Raw genomic sequence first — 24,813 nt, forward strand, 5'->3', positions numbered from 1 at the left:
CTTTTGCACAAGTTCCTGCTATTGGGGAGCAGCAGAGCAGAGACTGTTGATGTTCTGATCTGCGTGCCTGGTCAGACTCACTAATGACCAACCTGCACAAGGTCTCACCTGCATGGGGAGACATAGAGATCCACACCCACTAACCAGTTATAACCTCCCTTCCCAAATAGCTAGCACATAACTTTGCTTTTGTTGGGATACTCAATCTTGCTTGCTCTTCAAAAAACCACCTCTGGACATGCTAATCATTTTCTACACAGACAGGGAGGCTCACTCTTTTCTACCATTTGCCCTTGCAGAAGGAGGACCTGGTTACTGTAGCAGATATATGGCACTCCTTCATTTCTTTAGGTACTACACATCAAATGGAAAGACAAGAAAGGATTTGACATTATTTCTCCAGTATGTTTAAAGATGAACATCTTTTGGATTGAAGGGAGTTTTTTATGCTTATTGGAGAAGAATAAAAGCCAAAAGGGATTTTCCTTTTACAGAAAGATCACCATCTTATACACTTTGTCTACACTTTCCAATCTATATGATAGTAACACATGCACTGCTATTATAAGCGACAAAAACTCATATTTCTCCCCTATTAGCTTGATCATTGACTGAGATGTGTAACTAGTTTGAATGTAATTGTATGTTAAACTGCTTGCTTAATTGGCATACCCATCAAGGAAAAAAAGAAAACAAGCAAAGCATTAGTAGAAGCATGCAGATAATCTAGGCAACACTGCAGCCTGCAGGTGCCTTTTAAGATAACATGAGAACACACCTGGATACTCCCATTCTCCACTTCCAAAGAATACAGTAGCAATGATAGAAAGATCTGAAATCACTGTAGAGGGCTGACAGTATGAAGCAGACCAAAATAAGTGATTTAGACTTGTTTTATAAGCACCATGAAAACTGACTTACCTTTTTTCCCCTTCTAAGGAACCAAATAATCTCCACAGATATATTCATTGTATGTTCTTTGCAGAGGAAAAGCTAAAAACCTCAACATGAAAAATAATGCAGTTGTGTGCAGAACTGGGCTACAAGATACCATTTCAGAATAGTAAAATGGCCCCTCTACTCTGCAGAGAGCTACTTTAATCATGGTCTTCTACTGCTTCAGTGTGGACCTCTCTTTAGAGACCAGGTGTTCCACCAATATCATTTCCATGTTACTTTAAACCAACCACTTCACATAAATTATCTCAACTTCAAATCTTGTCACGAGTCAGAAATAATCTTCTTTTATGGCTTTCTCCACGTTCCTACACAGTTAACTATTTCCAGCACTCCAAGAATTTGATTAATTTTGTCCTATCGCATTTTCACATAACTCCTCTATGACCTGCCTTTTCAATCCTTCTGGTTGTTACTCAGAACAAGATTCTGCACTATCTCCTCCACTCATTTATGTAACCTCCAGGAGACTTCTGTGTCTTTTCTTCTATGCAGAAGCATTAAATGAACTTGCACACTTGCTGCAGAGCAAACAAGGTGATCAGCATGTTCTTGGCAATCCTCCATTTCTCTTTCCCTCTCCCTTTCAAGAGAAGGGATTCTAACACAGCAGTCATTCAATCCATCTTCCAGGTCTTTGCAGTACCTCTTATAACTTTGGCAGTGGTCTAAGATTTTAAGTTCTTTTTTATCACCATTCCCTTGGCACTATTAGAGATATCCCGAGTGCTCAGCTCACAACAATATTATTCTCAGTCCTCTTTCTCTGATAGCTTTCTCACAGCTCCCTATTATTCCCCCTTCTTTACTCACTTACCTGTGGATTCTCATCACTTGTCCCTTCAAACCTATTTTCTTCTGTCTATAAACATTCCTTCTCTACTTTGATAATCTGACATCTATTTCTTATTTTGCTAAGCACTGGTTCACTGCCAACTAATGCAGAACCCTGTGATGCCTCTTTGTTTGGCTGTGCATTCCCCTCTAGCACATACCTAGTGTTCTGCTTTGGCTTAAGTAACTACAACTATCCAAGACAACAGGGGAGCAGTCGGTGGGGTATTTCTGTGCTCTTCAGAAGGCTGTCTCTCATCACCAACAGCCTTGTGGACAGCACAATCAGGATGCTTCCTTCTCTGCTGGGACAGATCCCTCAGAGGCTCACATGCAGCAACATCCACCTCTTCTAGCAAAATCTCCAATCAGTTTCTTCAGTACAGCACTTAGGCAATGATAGTTTTGGTGGTTTCTCATGTTTATACAAGTTTGGAAGCAGTGGTGGATCCTTTGTCCCACACATTGACTGTACGATGTTCCTGACAATGATACATTCTCCAATATTCAAGTGACAAGTTTTTAATGTTCTGTACCCTTGAGGCAGGCACAAGTTTTGAAAAACCCTGTGATTTTTCATCTTATCCAAAACAAATTCTTACTGGCTTTTCTGCCTCCAAGTTTCCCCAGGCACCTACGGAGTCCTTCTTACATGCAATGTCCTGATTGCAATCTATAAGGAAATTTGTAAGATTTAATTTCTAATGTTATCTTTTCAGCACGAGTGGACAATGAAACATACTAGGATTATTATGTGTTCACGCTATGCTGCATTTTGAAGATGAAAAAAGAGCCAAAGTTAAGACTGAACTTAATATTACACTTAGGAAAAGCACAAAGACATAGAAAAGTGACTCCCTGCAACTATGGCTTTTTTTATGGTTATTTCTCCTTTAGAAGTCAAAAATTACTTTAGGGAGTAGGTTCTTTCTTGTTCCTAGCACTCAGGCCAAAGCCACTGACATCAGTGGAAAGTTTTCACTTTGAAATATGAATTGGGCCAACCTTTCAATGGCACATTTCTATTGAGAAAACATGGAAGGAAAAAAAATATACAACTGTGGAATCGGTGAATTATATTTCAGTGGAAGTATGCTGGGGTAGAGAGGGGTTAAGGAGATTGGGGGGTTTAACAGAGACAAGTGAGTGAACTCTAATGCAGGGCTCTCATGCAGGTGAGGCTGCCCAGGGCCCCATCCAACCTGGCTTTGAACACCTCCAGGGATGGGGAACCCACAGCTTCTCTGGGCAGCCTGTGCCTGTGCTTCACCTCCTTCTGAGTAAAGAGTTTCTTCCTAACATTTAATCTAAATTTCTCTTATTTTAGTTTTAAACCATTGCCCCTTGTCCTTTCACTCTCAGACCTTGTAAAATGTCAGTCCCCAGCCTGTTTATAAGCTCCCTTCATGTATTGGGAGGCCTTCTCTTGTTCAAGTGACACAAGCCCAACTCTCTCAACCTTTCTTCACAGGACATACATTCCAGCCATCAAAAGTAGAAAGATATTGCTTAGTTCCTAGTCTAGTGGTACCTTAAACAACCAACCAAATGAGTAGTGCCAGCTGGTTAGAGGCAGGCTCTGTGCATAAGGACTCACAATCCAAGTAGGTGAGAAAGACAATAAATGACAACAATCTTATTATCCCTATTTTATAGTTCGGAAATGGAGCCCTGAAGATATTAAGAGCTTTGCTCAAAGCCATTCAGGAAATCATTGTCAGAGAAAACAAGTGCAAACTTGAGTGTCACTGCAGTTCCTTCCTCTTGATACCTTTTTGACCATTGAGGCTGCTTTCAATTAAGTCTTTTATGGAGGACATCTCTTTCTAACTCTGCATTTTTATTGCATGTTCCACATGGTGGACTCAGGGAACCTGTCGAATTACGAGTGTCTCCAGCCAGCTTCTCTAGTGTGTTTTATGAACCCTAATGAGCCCCCACAGAAAGCTGGAGTACCAGCATCAAGGGGGAAGGGAGGGGAGAAGCAGAAATAGCTGCATTGTGTGCAGCTTTTAGTAAGCGGTCCAGGTTCACGGAGCAGTGTGTAAACAATCCCATTTGCCACAGTTAAGGACAGGCACAATTTTAGGAAATTCAAGCAACCTGTTAGCCTACTGACCTCTAGATAACCTATTTTACAACAATGAAACTTACAGTGTGCTGGGGAGGAGGAGGGGCAACGCTGGGAAGATGCTTTGCTGCCATAGGAAATGGGCCAAGGAAAACTCTCTCGTCATTTTCGATGTTCACTTGATGAGACAGTGGAAGGAGAAGAGTATCAGCTTGCTAGAAAAAACATTTCCTGACAGATTTGCAGTGAATTCTGCTGCCCCATAGGAGCCCAGGCATAGCACTAAGACATGGGGCTGCCTACACTTGTCTTGATCCTCTCATCCAAGAGTTCTCCTTTTCCACAAACTTGGGTGAAATGGAGTTCAGGAAGAAAGTGGCTCCATATGGTTCACAGCTTTTCATCCTAAAGGCACAAAGGGAGAGCGCAAATCCAGCCCTTTTGCCTTAGATACGCACTCTCAACATGGGATATGGAAATTCAGACAAGGGGAGACCCAGAAACATAGAAGCATATGCAGAATTGAAAGTGAAGGGAGAACAGCGTTGGTGGATCTTTTTTGCATGGCTACTTGACAACACCATACATTCAGTAAGCAGCTGTCTTTGTAAATACCTTAACAGGAAGAGAGCAGCAGGAACAAAGCTGTTCATCCTGCCTAGATTTCTTATTCTGGTGCACAACGAGGTGTTGGTTACACCGTCACTAAGCCCCTTCTGAGCAGAAAGAGCTGTGAAGCTCTGCTGCCATTTTTTACCCAGGCACGCAATCCACTTTGGAAAATGTTTACAGCCTACGGTTAGAAGCTAGCAAGCATTGAAATGCTTTGTTGTTGAATATCAAGATGCTCATCACCCTGGCTTGTCTGTAGTCTGGAAGTCAATATTGAAGTGACTTGCCCAGTGGCAATGTAGGGGACAGGATGATGATGTTTCATTTTCTCCTTTTGGGATCATATCTACCTGCCAGGAACTGCACTAGAGAGCAGAAGAAAATCAGGTAAAACCCTGGTTTACATCTGGCTCAATACATTCATATTCTCAAACCCTCGATTTGCTCTGCACCACATTGTGGGAAAACAGAGGAGAGAGACGATCATAGCTGCATCCGTTTTTTATTGTTTTATATGAGAGTCTAAAACAACACTGTTAGGTAGGCTGGCAGTCACATCAGGCAACAAGAAGCATGAATAGAAACTGTTTCACTGCAACCATATCTTTGCCTGTATCTCCTCCAACTTTTGACTTTCTCCTCCCAGCCCTTGATGATAACACACCAGACCTTCATTATATCCAGTACTTGGATGAAGAAGATCAGCACTCACATGCCATGCAGTAATAGCAAGTCACCAGCACAGTGCTGTGAAAGCAAGAAATCTTGTTCCCTATCACCTTGCTACACTGGTTCTGCAAGCCTCGCCATAAAAAACACCTTGTAACAATAGCTAATATCCAATATGTCTGCAGCAAAACACATTTTCCATGTAATCTAACTGTATCAAATTCACATACTCTACAGAAAGAATAACTTGGAACGGGAAGAAAGGAGGAACACGGAGTGCTAGGAAAACTCAAAGGAACTTTTTATTGTAACATTTATAATAGAAAGTTGGGGGGTTTACTTTCGCCTCAAGGTGTAACTTGTTAATAAATGTTCTGGAAAACCTGCTGTGTATAAGAGCCCTGGCCTATGATGTCAGCATTCATTATGCACACAGGGGCCATTTACAGCCTTGTAAAGTTGTAGACAAGGAAATTGTTGCTGAAATATTGTTTCAAAAGTTTAAAGGTAATCATTCTACTGGTGTATACACCTCAGCGATTGAACAGATCTTTTAAAAAGTTCCATGTAAACCAAAAAGTCATATGGCTTGGGTAGTAAACATCCATCCATATTCCCTCATACATGTCGGGTATAGAATTATATATACGTACAGGGGCAAGTGTGCAGTCTTTAGTTTTATTTGAGAGTTATCTGGGTAAACCTATAAATAAAGCGCATGCATAAAGTGTTTAGAAGCAAGGCAAACGAAATGATTCTCACTGCTCTGCTATCATTCCCCATTTATCCACTAGGAAAGAAAAATTCAACGAAAAAGGGAGGAAGTGAAGAACTAAAAATAGAAACAAACAAGTCTGTTTTTAGCTTTCAAAAACTAAACACTTTTTATCAAAAATATTGGATCATGCATTGAAATGCAAATTTTTCTACTGCAGTTTTTTCATCTGAGGAACTGTGGACACATGAAGTTTCACGGGGCAGTGAGCAACCTGATCTAGAGGGAGGTGCCCATGCCAATAGCAGGGGGTTGGAACTAGATGATCTTCAAGACCCCTTCCAACCCAAACCATTCTGTGATTCTCTGATTCATCCAGGTTCAACCACAATCTGAGACAAAAGTGCTGCTAACTTTCTCAGGTCAGGAGATGCCTATGGGAGCTCCTGAGAAAACTGTTGCTCTGGCTCACACAGCTGTATTTAAAATAGGGGAAAACCTGTTCAGTGTAGTGTGCTCTATTTCCCTCCATTGCTGCATGTTGTTTTATTTTTTGACTACAAGCATTTTATTTGCTGCTGTAGTGATTTTTCAATCACTCTGAAGAAGCTTTGTGGCCAGGTGTTGTTTGTTATTTGTCCCACAGTAGCTGGAAATAGTGTACACAAATATATAGAAAAACACGCTCAGCATCAAGGATCACTAGCCAACCCAAGCACTTCCCTACCAAATCACTTTCTCAAAATATTCCTTCTCACAGCAGTCCAAACGATTTTCCAGCTCCGACTGAGCTAACTTCCCAAGCATTCCACATCTATTTATTTTCTCTAATGCACTTGTCAGCTACTTCAAACTCCACCCCAGCTCCTGACAGCAAAGCCAGTCGAACACCCTCTCATTGTGGTTTCATGGGGAACCAACTCATGGCCGCAGAAATGGACTGCACCCAATGGCACAAGACCAAAAATAACTGCTCCACTTCCACTTTTTTCAATGCTCCTGCATTGTTCCAATAGCACTGAGATATTACTACTGATTAATGCTGCTACATAAATAACATGCAAAAGGGGGAAAAGCTTTAAGCCTTTTTCCTGCTTTTACTCGTGTTCATTGTAAAAGTTCCATCAGCTTCAATAAGCTCTGTATATCAGAGCATGATTTCATTAACTTAGTGGAATCACTCCTTGATTATGGCTTTGGAAGTGAGTGGAAAATCAAGGCTGCCAAGATGAGAAATAATCCTATTAACCTGCTCAACAAGATTTCTCTGGACGTAAAGCTGAGTCTTAGGATTAGCAGAGGATCTCTTCATCTCTTACACCTTTCCTTACCCTCAACAGCCACTCTTAGCTCAGCCTTTCAGGCTCTCCTTCCTTCTCCCCAGATCTAACCAGGGCAACAGAGAACTCATCAGCAATTCAGAGTGCTCAGTCATCCACCAGAGCAGATAATAAAGGTCAAGTTCGCAGAAATCTTTCAAAACTGGGGATTTCCCTGCATCCATTATGACCCATGCATTAGAAGACCCCAAAGGCAGCAGGACACACAGGTAAGGTGAGCTCCGTCAGGTTTCTCTCATATCCCTGCAATTCTCTAAACTGCAGACTTACCTGTTTCCTTATAAGAGTACGTAACATTGCAGTATGAAGGAAAGTACAGCAACAACAGCAGAGCAGCACAGTCGTAGACTACAGTAAATGAGAACAAGCTCCAGTGCAGTAGCTGTGAACACCTAAGCAAAAGGAGAAAACCTGCTTTATTTCAGAAGGACCCCAGTACACAGGAATCTCCATAGAAATACCCTCACCCCCACTGCCAACCCTTAGATGAGGATCCTGGCTCCACCCTTTCTGATCCCTCAGCTGCATTGCATGCACCTGAGCTTCCCTGGGTTGGCCCTGCCTTCCCACCAGGTGCTCAATCACCAGTTCCAGCTGTGACTTAGCATTTCCACTACAGGGTACTACTTACCCTGTCACATAGAATCACAGAATTGTTTGAGGCAGAAGGGATCCTTAAAGGCCATCTAGTCCAACCTCCCTGCAATGAACAGGGACACCCACAGTAAGATCAGGTTGCTCAGAGTCCCATCCAGCCTGATCTTGGATGTTTCCAGGGATGGGGTATCCACCACTTTTCTGGGCAACATTTTCCAGTGCTTTGCTAACTATATTGTAAAAACTTCTTCCTTATATCCAGCCTATATTTCTCCTCTTTTAGTTTGGAACTGTTTCCCCTTCTCCTGTCACAACAAACGCTGCTAAAAAGTCTGTCCCCTCCTTTCTTATAGCTCAACATATAGTTCAACACATCCTTTCCACCCGTAAGAGACATCATCAGTGCATCCATTCTGCATAACATCAACATAAATGTTGTTAAATCAGACGCAGTTCAGCTCTATCTCCCATTTTCAACATGGGTTGGCAGAGATTTCACCTCTGTCCTCGTCACTCTGCCATCCTGGTGGCAATTGGGATGCCAAAAACTCAGTTCAGCTTCACTGATGGAAAGATTTTTGCTGGACCTGGAGCAAGCTTCAGGTGAGGAAAACAACAGGCAAGAAAAACCCTTGTGTGTGTGGCACTGGTTCCATTAACACATAGCCAAGAAATCTGGACTGCTCTTTTTAGTGGGTTTACATAAAGATAGGCGAGTAAAGGATGTATGTGTGTAAACATATGTCTGTACCTATATTATTTTTTTCCTATAATTTCCCATTTAGTATCTAAGACACTGGAGATGAGACTGCTGTTCATAACTTTTGGCTAAGATCGCACCACTCCACTGGGCTAAGTCCAATTTCTGAGAAGAAATAACTTTGGGATAAAACTGGAGACAAATTAAAAAGAAAGACAGTGATTGGGACCCAGTCCAGAGATACAAATAATCTGGATATGCAGATGTCCCAGAGAGGTGGATGGGCTGAAGCACTATGATGGCTCCAACTTCCAAAGACAATGACACCTCCACCCTCAGCATCAGGTTCATATTTTATATATGGAGCTCAGAGGCTGATCACACTGCCTCCTCTGAGCCAAACCACTCCTTGGATCCATGCTGCAGATTTCAGGAGCTGGAATAAGTTATCCATTGGAGAATAAATTAGTTACTGGCAGGACAAATTTGGCAGCAGCTTAATCTTCCAATCAGTTGCTCCACCGGCATTCTTCTATCCTGGGGAAAAGGGCACATCCTCCTAGGTCCAGTGCTTTCCAGGGTAAGTTTGTAGTCAGACACAATTTGGAGGAGAAAGATGGGATATTTTCAGTTAAAATGATAAGTTCAGTCTCTCCTTTTTTTTTCTTTTTTTTTTTTTTCCAAGAGAACAGGAAAAGAGGAAAAAAGCCCAACTTAAGTAACAAGCAGAATGTGTTCATGTGCATAAAAGACACAACGCCCATCTTCTTTCTCTACAGCCTCCACTGGCAGCCCTCAAGCACGTAAATATGGAAGATACCTGCAGAAAGGAATCTACATCTGTCCCAACACCACGCACCAGAAGCACATCTTCTCACCCACACAGCACCACTCCCCACCCCAGGAGCTGTGCCGTGCCCTCATAGGGCCATGCTTCTTTTTTTCTGGAGCCTTTCTTTCCTGGCAGACCAAAATCCCAGCAGATGGGCAGGGCTGCCGTGCTTCTTTCTTACCCGGATCCATTCTACCAGCATTGCTACATGTGAGAGGGAGGCCCTAGAAAGAGAGTGTTCAAAGCAGCCCATCTGCTAAGCAGAATCATCGAATGATTTAGGTAGGGAAAGACCTCTAAGATCATCAAGTCCAACAATAAGCCCATCACCACCATGCCCATTAACTGTGTCCCTCAGTGCCACATCTTAATAACAACCTATAGAGGGGTGAGGTGTACTTCTACTGCATGCTCTGGTTGAAGGGAAAACAAGCATCTTCACGTGTAATAGCGAAAGTAGGATGGTGCTGTCTGAGTAAGGAGAAGGGTGGGGGTCTCTGCATGCAGATAGAGAAGGGGAGGCATGAAAGCTGGCTTGGAAGGGGACAGGGAAAGAGAAAATGGGAAAGGAAAAAGGAAAATGGAAAAGGAAAAAAGGTGCCGACCAGACACCTTCCTGTTTACACCCGCTACTGCTCATCGATGCCCCTGTGCCCGGGGCACCCCTAGCATCTCCGGGGGGGCTCTGTGGGTCCGGCCCCTGCATCTCCTATAGGAAGTATACACACGTTGGCTGTCCAGCAGTCCCCGAACTGCCGGAGGAAGGCGCACATAGGAACGAAACCTGTCGACTGTCGCCCGAGAGCTCACTGGGGGGGTCCGGAGGTGCGGGGGCCGTGAGCTCCCGCAGGTGGGGCCGGGCCGGGGCCCCCATTTCCAGGGGCCCAGCGCCACCCAGCGGAGCCGGCGGGCCGAGGCACGGGGGGGGTCCTGGCGGCGGGGAGGGGGACCGTCCTGCCCTGGGGCACTGCGGCTGAAAGGGACGCATCCGTGTTCGTGGGGCAGCGGGTGGTGGGAGGCATGGCTTTGACACCTCGCTACTTTTATGTATAGTTTTATGTATATATGTATGTACATATATGTGTGTATAGGCGTATGTAAGTATGTATGTATGTGTACATACGTATACACATATGCATACATATGCATACGCACATACATACACATATATATGGGTTTTTTATTGTTGCTCGTTATTGTCGTTGTTTTCCACTGTTGTAGAGGAAGAGGTGGATCTGCAAAGTCTCGGTGCACGTGGGAAACCGAGCAATAATCGTAGCAAGGAAAGTTACATAATAATAACTGAGTAAAAAAAATAAAAATAAAAAATAAAATAAAAAGGAGAAGTAAATCATTTGGAGGAGTTTAAGGCCCGAACTCCGTGTTTCCCGAAGGTTGACGATGTGGTTCTGACGTTGGTCATGGAGCTGCTCTGCTCTCAAGTATGCTCCCCCCCCTTCCCGGCGCGGTGTGCGGGGATCGTGCTTGGAAGGGAGGAAGCGGATACCGAAAGCGACTGCTGACGGACTGTCCAAACCCTTCGAAAAAACTTCGGGGCTTCGAGGCGGCTCATCCATAAACACCCCCGGATGGAGGAGGCACAGAGAGAAGCGGCGACGGGGGGGGACCCGGAGGCACAGCCGCCCCCCGTTCCCCTTTGATCCGAGGGGCTGCGGAGGTGTGCCGCGGTGTGTGTGGGGAAGGGGCGGCCGGCAGCCCCTCTGCCGAGGTGCCAGCTCGGCTTATTACTTTTTTTCCAACCTCCGTTCGTAAATCGCGCGGTGAGGCGGCGCTCGGTAACGCGGCCCTACCTTTGAGCGGCTCGTTCTGTTTTATGGGTTCACTTAAAAATTAATGAAAACCTCGCGCGCGGAAGAGGTGGGGGGGGAGGGCGGAGGGAAGGCGGGGATGGGAGGAAGGGGGGAAAGGAGCGAGCGGCGAAACCTGCTCCTGATTACCGCCCTCCTGGCTGCGGGCAGAGCCCCGCTCCGCGCCCGCGGACCCGCCCCGACGGAGCCCCCTCCGACGCGGGATGCGCTTTCCCACAACCCCGCAGCCCCGTGCCTTCTTTGGGGTGACCTTCGCCTCCGGGTCACCGGAGGGGCCGTGCAGCAACCTCCGGAGCTGGCGCAGAGCTCCATACCTGCGCGCACCCCGTAACTTTCCACTCGTTTCACCCCGCGCCCGTCTCGTTTTATTTACAGTCACAGAGGATGCTCGAAGACAAAAGAGCTTTTTTTTTTTTTTTTTTTTTTTTTCTCACTCTCTTTTTTCCTTTTTTTCCTACGTCAAAGATGTTTTATATTTTTGGAAGGGCCGCGTTTCCTTTTAAAGGGGTGACCTATATCCTGACCTCTGCGGGGGGCTTATTTTGATGCTCCGGAAAGCGCAGAACCGGGAGGGGACAACATCTTTAACACTGGCATCTGGTGTAGGAAAAGCAAAGTCCCCCCAGCACAAACACTCGGTGGAAACACTCGGGGGGTGGATGGGGACACAAAACCCCAAACCGGCGCTATTATTGTCCGAGCAGAGCTATCGGCTCCGCTGCCCGCAACTTTCCTCTGTCACCCCTGAGGGCGGCTGCCCAGTGGCCATCGGGTGTTCCTCGGCCACGGCTCCGCTCCACGAAGGGATGAGGTGATGGGGGCTGTGGAAGCAGAACAAGGCTCTTGGGGAGGATGTCTTCGTGCTGCCGGGACGTCGGGTGCCACATCTTATGTCAAAAAACACTGCCCCGGGGGCGATGGGTGCTGCCCTTGCGGCTGGCTGCGAGCCCTAACGCTGTTAACTCTCCTTCCTCAGTCGCTGAACAAAGCTACCCCGAGCCGGGGAGCTACTGAGCTCTCCGAGCAGCGGGAAAGAGAGAGAACGGTTCCATCCCACTAACCCACAGCCTCTGCCTTCACGACCCGGGCTGAACTTCCCCCATCCCCAAGCCAAAAGCTGCTAAAACATACCCCATGGTACCCCCATCGGCAGGCGGCTCAACCTGTGTGGCCACCCCCCCGGTGTCAGTCTTCGGGGATTCAGCTATGGAAAGCGTTACTCCCAAAGAGTCCCAAAGGAGGTCCCGGAGCAGCACAGGGACGCGGTACGGTTGCCGCCAACCCCTTCCCCATCCAGGCCTCTGTGCCACCCCCCCGGTGAGCGCTGGGCGGGAAGGGCCCTCGGGCAGCCGAGGTGCGGGATGGAGATGCAGCACCCAGACACGGACAGCGGGAGGGAAATCCGCCTGTGCTTAAGGTTAAGCACTTGTATAGGGCTGGGAGGAGAGAAGGGGGTGGGGGATTTGTTGGAGTTTCGGGCTTGGATTTAAACGAAAAAACTCCTCCGAGACTGATGTGAAAAAGGGAAGGGGAGGAGAAACAAAATACACATATATTTTTAAATGAAAAATAAAAGCGAGGGCTCCTAGATAGCCGTAAACGTTTATCTTTCTTATTTCTCTCTCATTTTCTCAACGGGTTTGGTCTCCGTTGTTTCATTCAGCCCCAAAGCAGAGAGGACCGTGGTATGAGCGCAAAACTGAAACCGCAATAATGGAGAGATTTTCTAGAATAAAATCGATGATTACAGAACACCGTCTGAGTAACCAAATCTGCCAAAAAGTTTAATTTCCGTACACTCCGGCAAAACAAAGCCGTCCTTCTCCAAAGCCGGGATCAGCCCAGAGATGGATACACCAAGCGAAATGAACACCTCCAGCACCAAACAGCGAACGCTCTTCTCTTCAACCACGGGGCTCCAAAGCACCTCCGAAGCCCCGCGTCCCCTCAGCTTTGCACCGAGGATAAAACGAAGGCGCGTCCCTTCGCGGTGACATCTGCCCCAGAAGTCATCGCCCCGCTCCGACCCGACGAGGCGGCCCAAAAGAGGGCACTTAGGGCTCTTTTAGGCGACGTCTCCACCCGGGGGTGGCACTCGCGAGGACAACCGCGACCGAAGGACCGGAGAGGGGAGGGTTGGGAAGCACCAAAGCACGAGTTGTCTCAAAGCACCGCCGATCGCTCCTTGCAGGGGGTTCGGGGGCTGCGAGTCGGCCTCCCCACCCCTTCAGGAAAAAAATAAAAGGTATCTGTTCTGTTTGTTCGTTCGTTCGTTCGTTCGTTTTTAATTTGCGATGGGAAAAGTTTAAACCGATGCCTCGGGAAAGGTGCGCACGATCTACCGACAGATCCGTCTTTTTTATTATTATTTTCTGTGAACAATGTGTACTAAACTTTGCCAGACCCGCCGTGTTCCCTTATCCGACTCTCAGGTACCACCGAGCCATTTTCGGACACGTTCCCATGTACGGAGCAGCGGTGATCTGGAGGAAGCTGTCGACGCCTGTTCAGTTAATTTAGGTTTTCTTTGTCTAATTACTGAGGAGCTTAGGGAAAAGGAGCCGGGCTCAGGGCAGTAAACTGACACTTGGGCTCTGTGTGTGGTATCCAGGCAGAGTTTGATGGAAAAAGCCTGCTTCCACTCAGCTGCAGGTCACTGTCTGGGACCGGCCCCCCCGCCCCTACCCACCAGCGAGCTCTCAGCACGGGGCTGCGCTCAGACGGACGGACACACGGACACCCGCACACACAGCAGCGCGTCCTCCCCACCCCCGCAGCATCCCCGCCCGCTTTGCCCCTCCCGTCCCCGGTTTGTTGTTCCTCCGTTAGCCGAGAGCAGCCCAATGCCCCCCCCGGCACCAATCCTCGCTGCCTCCACGGCGACCCTCCGGCAAACGCCGTTTTCCATCACGGGTGACCCCCTTGCTGCACCTCCAGGGAGAGGATCCCCGGAGCAGTGCCCCGACCCCCTGTTTTCCCCCGTTTAATCCTAGCCGCGGGGGGGCTTTCCCTTCGCACCGCGTTCCCGGCGGCTCTGCAGCCCGGGGGCGGCGGTCACGGGTCGGAGCAGCGGCAGATGCAGCCTCAGCTCGTGCCCCGGTGGGAAGAGAACATAGGGCAGCTCTGGGGAGCGCGGTGGTCTCTCGCTCCCTCTCGCCTCCCCCCCATCCATCCCCGCTGTTCTCTCGGCCGGCTGCAGGGGGTTCCGCAGGGAAAGTAGGAAAAAAAAAAAAAGAACGAGAGATTGAAGAAAGAGATAGTCGGCCGCGCTGCCTTTGACTCCAGAGGGTCTTGCGGCAGAATAAGCCTCTATATGAAAGACCGAGAGTGCGGAAGAGGCTGGGGGCGGGGAGGGGGGGGTCCGCGCTTCCTTTCCGCGCCGGACCCGGCAGCCGCCGGTCCCCAGGTGGGGGGCAGCGGAGGAAGCGGAGCGACGCTGAGCGGAGGGCGGGGGCCGGGCCGGGACCGGGCGGGGGCCGCCCCATCGCAGCGCCCGGCTCCGGCGGAAAGCGGAGGGGACGGCGGGGAGGGAGAGATGCGCCGGGCTCTGCCGCCGCCGCCCCGCCGCGCCGAGGAGGTGCCCGCAGGACAGCGGCCCCCCCGCTCTCCCCCCTCCCCGGTACCCACCCCGCGCCGCCCCCCCCCTTCCCTCCCCGCCTCACCCCAGCCGGCCCCAGTCCCCTCCCTCCGCCAGATGACCACCGAGAGCGGCCGGCAGCGGCTGGAGCCCCCCGTCCCTCTCCGCTCCCGCAGCCCGGCGCCCGGAGCTCTCCAGATGAGCCGGCCGCCCTCCTCCGCCCTGGAGACCTCCACCTCCTCTTCCTCCACCTCCACCTCCACCTCCTCCTCTTCGGCGGCGGCGGCGACCTCCAAGAGCAAGAAGGCCAGCTCGGGGCTGCGGCGGCCCGAGAAGCCCCCCTACTCCTACATCGCTCTCATCGTCATGGCCATCCAGAGCTCGCCCTCCAAGCGGCTGACCCTCAGCGAGATCTACCAGTTCCTGCAGGCCCGCTTCCCCTTCTTCCGCGGCTCCTACCAGGGCTGGAAGAACTCGGTGCGCCACAACCTCTCGCTCAACGAGTGCTTCATCAAGCTGCCCAAGGGGCTGGGCCGCCCGGGTAAAGGCCACTACTGGACCATCGACCCGGCATCCGAGTTCATGTTCGAGGAGGGCTCCTTCCGACGGCGGCCCCGGGGCTTCAGGAGGAAATGCCAGGCGCTGAAGCCCATGTACCGCATGATGAACGGGCTGGGCTTCGGCGCCTCCATCCTGCCGCAGGGCTTCGATTTCCAGGCGCCCGCCGCCTCGCTCGCCTGCCACTCCAACGGCTACAACCTCGACGTGATGCCCAACGCCGTGGCCGGCGGCTACGAGGGGCTGGGCGGCGGCCACCACGTCCCGCACATGTCGCCCAACCCCGGCTCGACCTACATGGCCAGCTGCCCGGTGACTGCCAACGGGGACTACGGCCCCGACAGCAGCAGCAGCCCCGTGCCCTCCTCGCCTGCCATGGCGAGCGCCATCGAGTGTCATTCGCCCTACGCCAGCCCTTCGGCCCACTGGACAGCCTCGGGGGCCTCGCCCTACATCAAGCAGCAGGGCCTGCCCGCAGCCAACGCCGCCCCCTCGGCCATCCACCCCAGCGTGCCCTCCTACTCCCTGGAGCAGGGCTACCTGCATCAGAGCCCCCGCGACGACCTCTCAGGTAGGGAGGGGGACAGGGGCGATCCTTACCGCGGCTCCTCCGGCCTCGGTGGGACGGGGAGAAACGAGAGGGGAGAAAGGGGTCGGGGCTGCGCTGTTTGAGGCCGGGAGAGAAAGGGGATTGGGGAGGGGGTCAGGCGGTGTGGATGAGAGCGTCGCTCCATCTTGTCCTGCTGGAGCTGCTCCGTGGAAGCAGAGCTCTGTCATCCCGGCTTCACCACGGCTCCATCCCGGGCCCTTTGCCATCCCGGCCCGCACTTCCCCCCCGAGTACACCGCTTTCCGCACAGTAATAGAAAAACGCGTTAAATATTCTCCGCAAAGCGCTGTGGGGGGGAGAAGAAAAATCACAAACCAAACCCCACAAACCCGTTAATATGGAGAAACGCAACGAGATGAAAGCAGATTCAATGGATTTCTGCGACCGGAGGGAAAAAGGGGTTCTGAGTTCCCCCCTCCGTCCCACCCCCCAATTTCCCCCCCCTCCTCCCCCCCCCCCCGGGTCTCTTTTTGAAGACAATGTCTCCTCAGAAAAAATCCCAGCGCAAAAATGGGTAAAAGATGTTGGGCTCTTACGGGGAAATTTTCCAAATAGCCCTTTTAAACGCGGGTCCCGGAGGTTAAGCAAACAAAGACAGTCTGGGCTGGACCACACCGAAGAGGATTTTAGCCTGACTTAACCCCTAGGAGAGCGGGGTCTTGTTCAATTTTATGGGAATTTCAACAAGTAACAAATACAGGCGACCCCCGGCCCCTCTCCCTTCTCGCCCCCGCTGCCAATCACCTCCCGGCCCCTCCGAGCACCCGGCCCCGCTGCGGGAGCCGCTGCGCTTTTGGCTCCGACAATAAGAAATGCAAAACAAGCAACTAAAATGAACCAAATACCCCATCGCTCCGGCGAGGTTCGCGAGGAGAGGTGGCCGCGGGGAGGGTCGTTACCGGGCTATGTCACTCCGAAGGGCCGTTCCGTGCCCGCTGTGCTGTGCTGCTGAGACGGGACAGCAATTTGGGGCTGTTCGCTCCGTCCCCAGCACGTGGGAAAGGCCGGCGGGACCCCGAGGCGTCCCCGTCCCTCCGCCGTCTCACCTCTCCTCTTTGGTGCCGCCGCTGTTGTTGTTTGGATTGGTTTTATTTGTTTGTTTGGCTTTGTTGGCTTCGTTTGTTTCACTTCTCCGGGGCCACGCGTGGAGTGGGGCTGCGTCGCAGTGGCCCGAGGGCAGCTCCTGGAAAAGCAAAGCAGAGGGGAAGGGGAAGGTTACGGCGTGCCCCGCTGCCTCCCAGCATTTCCCGAGGCCGGGGCCGTTGCAGCCCGACCCGCTGCTGCTCAGGGACGGATGTACACGCACAGAGCGACGGACGCCTTTTTAGTGCCGCCGACTCAACGCCACCGCTTTGCAGAGCGGCGTTCCTCCGTTCCTCCGATTGCTTCGCTGTGGAGCTGAGATTTGGGCCCTGGGCTTTGAGAGAGCCCCCCCACCCCCACCCCCCGATGCTTAATTAGATTTAAAAATAAAAATCTTTTTTTTTAATTTTTTTTTTCTCCCTCCCCCCCAACCTCCCCCCCTTCACGTGGATGCACTCATTCGTGCTCGATCCACATAGAAGCTTTATCAAAATGCAGTGGGGAAAAGCAAGCCGAGCACTTTCACCGCTAGCGACGGCCAGCGATCATCCTCCTTCTGTCCCCGTTGCGAGTGATCGTCGCCTTTCCCTTCCTTATAATTAAACACAAAGCAAATTCGGTGACGATCGCTGCCGAGATCGCAATGGCCCCCGGCTTTATGACAGCGATCGGGCGGACTTAAAGCCTTACAGTTGCCTCAAACCAGAGAATAAGAGGGGAAAAAATTGGAACCAGGAGGCTCGGTTCTGCTGAAGGATTCTGAGCCGGGGCCGGGGGGGCGGCACGGATTTTTTTCGCACGCCATTAAATCCCGCTAAATGATTGAATCAGGATTGTAATAAAGTGGCCCGGTTTATGGCGAGCATACCAGCAGGGTTATTAGAAAGCCGAGGAAATCCAGCGAAATAATCACTTTTATAAAGTGAGCTCTGCGGGGTGAAGGAGGGGACAGTGCTGGAGGAGCTCCGTGCCTGGCTCTGCGGCAGAAACAGCGACAGGGGCCGCGATGCTGGGAAACTATAGATATCCCTGGATTTTTCCCTCTTTTTATTTTTTTCCCTTTTTTTTCTTTTTAAATTATTTTTGCCCCCTCCCTTCTCTCTCTTTCTATTTATTTTCATCTATTTTATTTTACTTTGTATGCGTATGTGACCCTTCGGTCAAGTTTGACATGACCCCTCCAGCCGAGTTTGACACCCACACTCCAAAGCAATCTCCCTCTGGCTCCATCCCGCAAAACGGTTCCCCACTCACAGCAGCGTCCCTCCCGGACTGCGGGGCCCGGCCCGGCACGGGGATGTCCCGCGGGGCCCTAAGGGATGCCTCGGGCTGTGGGAAACGAGAGCAAAGCCAGAGAGGTCGCTCGTTTCTCGGTGCCGCTGGTGTGCTTGGCTCGGCGGTGGTGACAGAGCAGTGGGGCATTCCCTGTCAGTAAAACACACTCGGACACAGGCGTACACGCACACGGAAATAAACGCTCCTTTTGCACACCAACGGACCGAGGTCGCAGTTCAACCTGCGGCCCCTAAGTTCAAAAGGAAAATGTCCCAGTAGTTGGGAGTCGCATCCCCGCGCTGAGATCGGAGACCCACGCCGGTCGCACCCCACGCTCTGGGCAGGGCTCGGCCCCACGCGTGTCCGTCCCGATCCACGGGCAGCGGAGCGCCGGGTGGGGTCCCCAGTGTCGCCCCGCGAGATTCCTCCTGATTAAGTCCTCTTTCTGAGCCCCTCTCGTTGTTTCTTTCTCTTACAGTGGGACTGCCCCGCTATCAGCATCACCCCTCCCCGGTGTGCGACAGGAAAGATTTTGTCCTCAACTTCAACGGCATTTCCTCTTTCCACCCCTCGGCCAGCGGCTCCTACTACCACCACCACCATCACCAGGACATCAAGCCCTGCGTCATGTGAACTCCCCGCAGAGACACTCGGGGGACAGAGCCGACCCCACGCGGATCGATGTAATGTGCACTCTGATAGCATTGGTAGTACACGAGTCACTTAGCGAAGCACCCACGGGAGCGGTGTTCTCGGGCCCCCGCTCCTCTCAGGGGGTTCGCAGCTCTCCCAGAACGAATCCCGCGTGGGGCGTGGGACCTCCGTGCCGGGACCGGTGGCGAAAGCCGCCGCGATCCCCTCCGGACCGAGTGCCGTGGTCCCATAGAGCTCCGTGTCCCGGAATGGGAGCGACGCATCCCCACGTGCAGCACCTGCCGGGACGGCCCTCTGCTGCGGGAGCTTTCCTCTTTGCCTTCCTCCTCCCGATCCCACCGAGGACACTCGTGACGGACTCCAGCACCGACCAATCGATATTATTAAAGCAGTATTGTTTAGCCCTTTCCTGTAGAGACTTTAAGAAAAATCCTTCCACCCCCTCCCACCCCCCAGTATTGCAGCGAGACAACGTTTTGTTTTGTTTTATTTTTACAAAAGTTGTTTTCTACCACAGTATTTTTTAAAGAAATATTTTAAATAAATCCCGTGTATACTCACACACTATTGCTTTAAAAGGAGAATATATTTGCACTTATGTATACTTTTTACAGTTTGCCAAAATATTTTGATGTACAAATTTTTTTTTTTTTTTTTTTTCCAATAAAATGTATATAAACGACTGTGGGCACTCATTTCCCCTCGGCCCCTTGCAAGAAACCCCCTCCCTCTCAAAATCATTCTCCTTGCATGAAGCTGCAACTTCGAATCGTAGAATGATAGAATCGCTCAGGTTGGAAAAGACCTTAAAGATCATCAAGTCCAACTGCAACCTGACCATACTGCCCTAACTCCAACAACCCTCTGTGGCCCTGAGCACCACATCCCGTAGGAGGAGAGCTGGGAGACAGTGGGGGCATAAAATCAGAGGGGTCCACCCCGAGTGCCACATCCTACATGGCGTCCCTGCCCGCTGCCTGGGGCTGCTCTCGGCTGTTCTCGCGTCCCCGTCGGAGCTTCTCTGAATCCCGTAGGGGCGCTGAGAGTACATCGGGTGCGGGGGAGATGGGATGGCGAGAGGGGTCCTTACTTAAAAAGTGGCTGAGAGGTTGGGAGGATTGAGAATGGAACTGAGGAACTGGGGAAGAAGAAAAAAAAATAAAGACAGGGGGAAAAAAAAAAAAAAAAAAAAAGAGAGAAAGAGAGAGAGAGAGAAAATACAAACTTCAAAAAGTCCTCCCGAAGCACCCTGAAGCCAAACAACTCCCGTCCCCGACCACTGCAGGAGAGTTGGACTAAATGACCTTTAAAGGTCCATTCTTCTCATGCGACGCTATGATCGCACTGTTCCGTCGTGCCGTGCCCAGCCAGGCCCGGGGCTGGGCTCCGGCAGCCGCTCGCCCTCTTCATCCCCGCGGTGCCCCCGGTGCGGTTCTTCCCGTAGCTCAGCCCTCCGCCGCCCCCGGTTCCACCGGGACAGAGGCGGCCCCGCCAGCCCCGCGGCACCCGGTACGGAGCCCCGTGGGCACCGAGGAGCGAGAGTTTGAGCAAGATGGTCCGTATATACGGCTGTACTCGTTCAGCATGGACACACGCACATGTAACATTTTGTGTGTGTGGCGATACGCATGTAATGATACGTGTGTAATGATATACGCGAGCATAACATCTATAATTCCTCATCTTTTAAAATACATATTTACGCTCAGCCATGCTCTTTTCTTCCTCGAGCTTCTCAGGGCCTGTGATAAATTATAAAGTCAGCTTCGGAGTTTGCTCCGACCACAGTGCTGTGTTTACATTCTTTCCGAGGCAAGCCTGCATGGTCGTAATTTATATCCTAAACACTCGAACGTAACTTGTTTATACAGGAATGACAGGACCTCAACGGGGAAAAAACTGCCTCTGCGAGAGGCGGCCGAGCGCGGGGTGTCACTGCCCTCCAGCGGCACCGCGACGGCATCGGCTCCCGCACACCCACCCGGCTGGGACACCATCGTCGTTCTTATTATTATCACTTAGTATTATTTCATCATCATCATTATTATTATTATTATTATTCTCTACTTCCGAATGCAGCTACATCCCAGGGAATGCGGCTGATGCTCGCACTGCCTTGTTCTTCCTTCTGAAGAAGAAGGGTCTGTTTGGGCATCCTCCTGCTCTCCGCTCTCTGCACCAGGATTGAGCACTCTGCGCTCACCAGACTGAGTGAGGTTCCCTTTCTGCAGCTCCCAAACAAAGGGCGTCTCAAAACACCCCTCTTTCAGCCATCACCATGTCTCTCTCTGGGTGACACCCATGAAATGAACCCAACTTTTTTGGAATTTAAAGAGGGACCAACAAATGACAGAGAAAAAAAAACAACAACAACAAAGGCCAGATTTTTAAGTTAATTTGAACTGATTTTGTTTTGATATTTGATTTTATTACAGTGCTTGCTAGCCTAGAAACCTGGGTTTTGTTTAGTCTGAAGAGCTCCTATCGTTGCAGAGCCATGGGGGCCAAGGCCAAGAGCTGTGCCACAGACAGGACGAGGTATTTGTGTTTGAGCCATACCCTTATGAATCCTTTTTTGCACTTTACTGTGTTTGTTAACAATCATCGAGCATCACAAGTACTTTATATCTTGGAAAAAGGAAGCTTCAGTTGGAAATCCAGAGCCCTGAACCTTTTCATCGTGGTATCACAGATGGAGTACTCATCCCTGAGATTCCTGGAGGTACTAAAATCTCTGGTGAGATCACAAATCCGGCAACCCGGTTGTGTAGATTTAGCGTGAGCACTGCGAGAGAGCCCAGGAGCATGTATCTTTTTCTGTGTCATGGTGTGAGATCATGGTGTGAGACCAATAGATGCAATGCTACAGTGAGCAACAGCTGGTGTAATGCACACAAAGTCCATCTCTCCATATCTTTCTTAGTCATCTTTCTTTCTTGACACCACAGCCAATCCTCTTCATCATTTGTTGTGTTATTCTATGTCTGCTGACACATCCTGGACGGCTTTGTCCTGTGTGCATGCATTGCAAAGCACCTCAATGCAACCTTCTATTTCTTCAGTCCCCGGAGCACCAACCCCTGACAGCATTGTCACCACAGACATACAGCCTAAAGCTCAAAGCTGCATTGTTTTTTTTCCAATGAGCTCAGTGGGTTTAAAGCTTGAGCAACGCATCTCCTCAAACCTTGCCTGGCTCCTGACCTCAGACCATCCCCGCTTGCAGAAAGCTAAATCACAACCAGTTACTCATCGCGACCGAGGGAGCAGCTCGCGTTTGGTGAGGCACTGCAGCAAATGGACGGAGCGCAGACTAACCCAAACATTTCCATTATTAGAGCACACCAGCCAGGGTTCCGCAGGACGGGAGTGAAACCACGCCGGAGCGCCTCAAACAGATTGCGTGTGATCTCCTATCATCTTATAGATGTATTTTCTCCATTCTCTGGTTTCATCGCGGTCTCGCTGCCCCAGCGGAGGGATTTTGCTGGTGAGGGTGTTTATGTTACACAGAGCAAACCACTCAGCCACTCCAAAGCTGGGAGCGTTTGCACAATCAATTTAACATTGACAAAATTAGCCAAACGCAGAGATATCGTATGGGGGATGTTGAGTTTCTCGCTGACATTTGACCAAAGTGTTTTTTAAAGCAGTCAGTTTATTAATCCCATTAAATCCCTTTGCCTATTATTCTATTAAGACCATCACGAGATTAATATCACACTGCGCTTTGTCCCAGCTGGCAGAGTACTGTGAGCCAATGCAATATTTGCAGTTCAGGGTGAGAGCTTTAGCCGACTTTGGAGGCAGAGAAAAAAACCTTTTTATTTTTAACTCAAGATGTGTGACTTTACAGAACTAGAAAGGTTTGCTGCTAACATGTGCACGAGGCAACATTTAAATGAGGCTGTCTGACCAAACGCTGGGTACGTCGGTTGGCCCATGAGAAAGCCAAGCACTGCTTTCAATTATAATTTTAATATACCTGAACATGTGAGCAGCCCCATTAAATTCAATGGGACTGAGCAGCTGCTTAAGGTTAGAAGTGCTCTGCTGAACAACGATGATGGGGCTGGAATCAAACACCGCCGGTCCCTCCTGCATGCCGAGGCTGAGCACTGTACAAGAACTATACCTGGTTCATATATAGAATGAAAATTAATTCAAAACACACTCCGGCTCTGAATAGAGATGTATTTTACAAAACCTGCTGGCATTAATTTTCCTGAAATACTGCCTTAGCTAATAAGAACACCCGGGCTTTATTTACATATTGAGCCATTTGATAGATACAAATGAAGAAAGAGGTAAATAGAAGCCAACATATTTTTGAATAAAAGCCCAGAGGTTCTCTCAGGGTTCAATGATCTTTGTGTCTAGATTATAAAGAATTCAGAGCAGCTCTGGCTGACTTGCCAACTACTGAATAGAGCTCCAAAACATCTGTAATATTAAACAACCCCAAGCCTCCTTTTTATGCTTGTTTTCATCCAGCGGTGATTTATAGAAAGCCATTGGCTTCTCCATTGGTCATTTCCAAAGAGAAGCATGCCGGGAGGCGGAGGAGGTTCTGAAAGTTGTTGGGACACCACTACCAAGCTGCAGCTGGAATTAGAGGTATTTTGACAGTGGATTTAGATTTATTTAGGAGATTAGGGAGAAATGTTAACTGCATTACATGGCTTATTTTAACCGTTGCAAAATGAATGTGCAGCGCTGTGCAAGGAACCATTGGGCTCCGCGGTAATTTGGTGCTTTCAGGGTAAGTGGAAAAGACTGAGCTGCTTTGGAGGAGTGGACAAAGGACAGATTCCTTGGTGTAGATCTCTGCTGCTAACTTTTCCTTGCAGCAGAGCTGCGGCGCATTAATTCTTACTGTCCAAATGTAGGTAGCATTAGTTTAAATTTGAAGTTTTATAACTGATTTAGCTGAGCTACCGAAATCCTTCATGTACACAGTCTTATCTCATTTTCAGCAGTCTTCTTTGGATTGGTTTATACCCATCCCGATTAACACACACCAAACACATTTTACTTTATGAGAACTCTCTCCTTTTTTTATTTTTGCAATCAGTTCAAAGGAGTTTAACGTTACTCTCTGAGCCTGAGTCCCGGGCACGGCAGTTCTCTGATATGATGAAAGGTGTGATTTAGTTTAAGCCACATAGCTGGTGTTTATGGGCACTCCATCACTGTAATCCCTTGTTTATACACGTACAGCTGCAAACTATGCCAATACAACCAAATTTAAAGTGGAATCAACTCCCCAAGGCTTAGTGAAATTGAACAGTGTGCTATCTGTGACTGGGCAATCCTTGCATGAAAGGGCTGCAGATTGTCCCTGTGAGGAAGATGAATGTTAGAAAATGGATCTAAAGCATGATCCTATTTGGAACTCCTGGATAATTTTATGTGTGGAATCAGGGCTTTGAAGTCAGCCTCTGGACCTCCACTTCACTTTTTTCTTTATTTATTTTTCAATTATTTTTCTTCTTAAACTGGAGATTTCCTCCTCGGAGATTTGTTGGCCACTGGTGGCTTGCAGAACCTTTGCTGGTGGCTCAGAGTCAGTTCATGGGTCACAGGACAGTGCTTCTCATCGTTTGTGGTGGAGTGGATAGGAACCACTGGGAGGGGAAAATGCTCTGAAGAAGGGAGTCAGCAGTATGATTCACCTTTTTAAATAAGGGATAAAATGCTTTTGCCATTAGAATGGCTGAAGAATAGGAACGTTTCCAGCCTTTGCTACATCTTCTCTGGGACAGGGCGCTGGTAAGGCTGGATGGAAGCAGTGTTTTTCACTGGGAGGAGAAGGAGCAGCAGAAAGGTGCTGGACAAAGTGCTCTTTTATCTCAGGAGGCTTAATAACAGAGCTGTAGCAGAATGGGTCTGCAATGAGAA

At 49.7% G+C, this 24,813-nt stretch overlaps 1 protein-coding gene across 1 annotated transcript; it reads left to right on the plus strand.

Moving 5' to 3' along the window:
- Window positions 1-14,691: 14,691 nt before the first annotated feature.
- Window positions 14,692-19,466, plus strand: FOXF2 (forkhead box F2). The gene is made up of 2 exons (XM_031589461.2): window positions 14,692-15,862; window positions 18,737-19,466. The coding sequence occupies exons 1-2, from the start codon at window positions 14,692-14,694 to the stop codon at window positions 18,889-18,891; spliced, it is 1,326 nt and encodes a 441-aa protein (XP_031445321.1). The 3' UTR covers window positions 18,892-19,466.
- The last annotated feature ends 5,347 nt before the right edge of the window (window positions 19,467-24,813 follow it).

Source organism: Phasianus colchicus, chromosome 3 (genome assembly GCF_987193195.1).
Source record: "Phasianus colchicus chromosome 3, bPhaCol1.hap1.1, whole genome shotgun sequence".
Lineage (NCBI taxonomy): Eukaryota > Metazoa > Chordata > Aves > Galliformes > Phasianidae > Phasianus > Phasianus colchicus.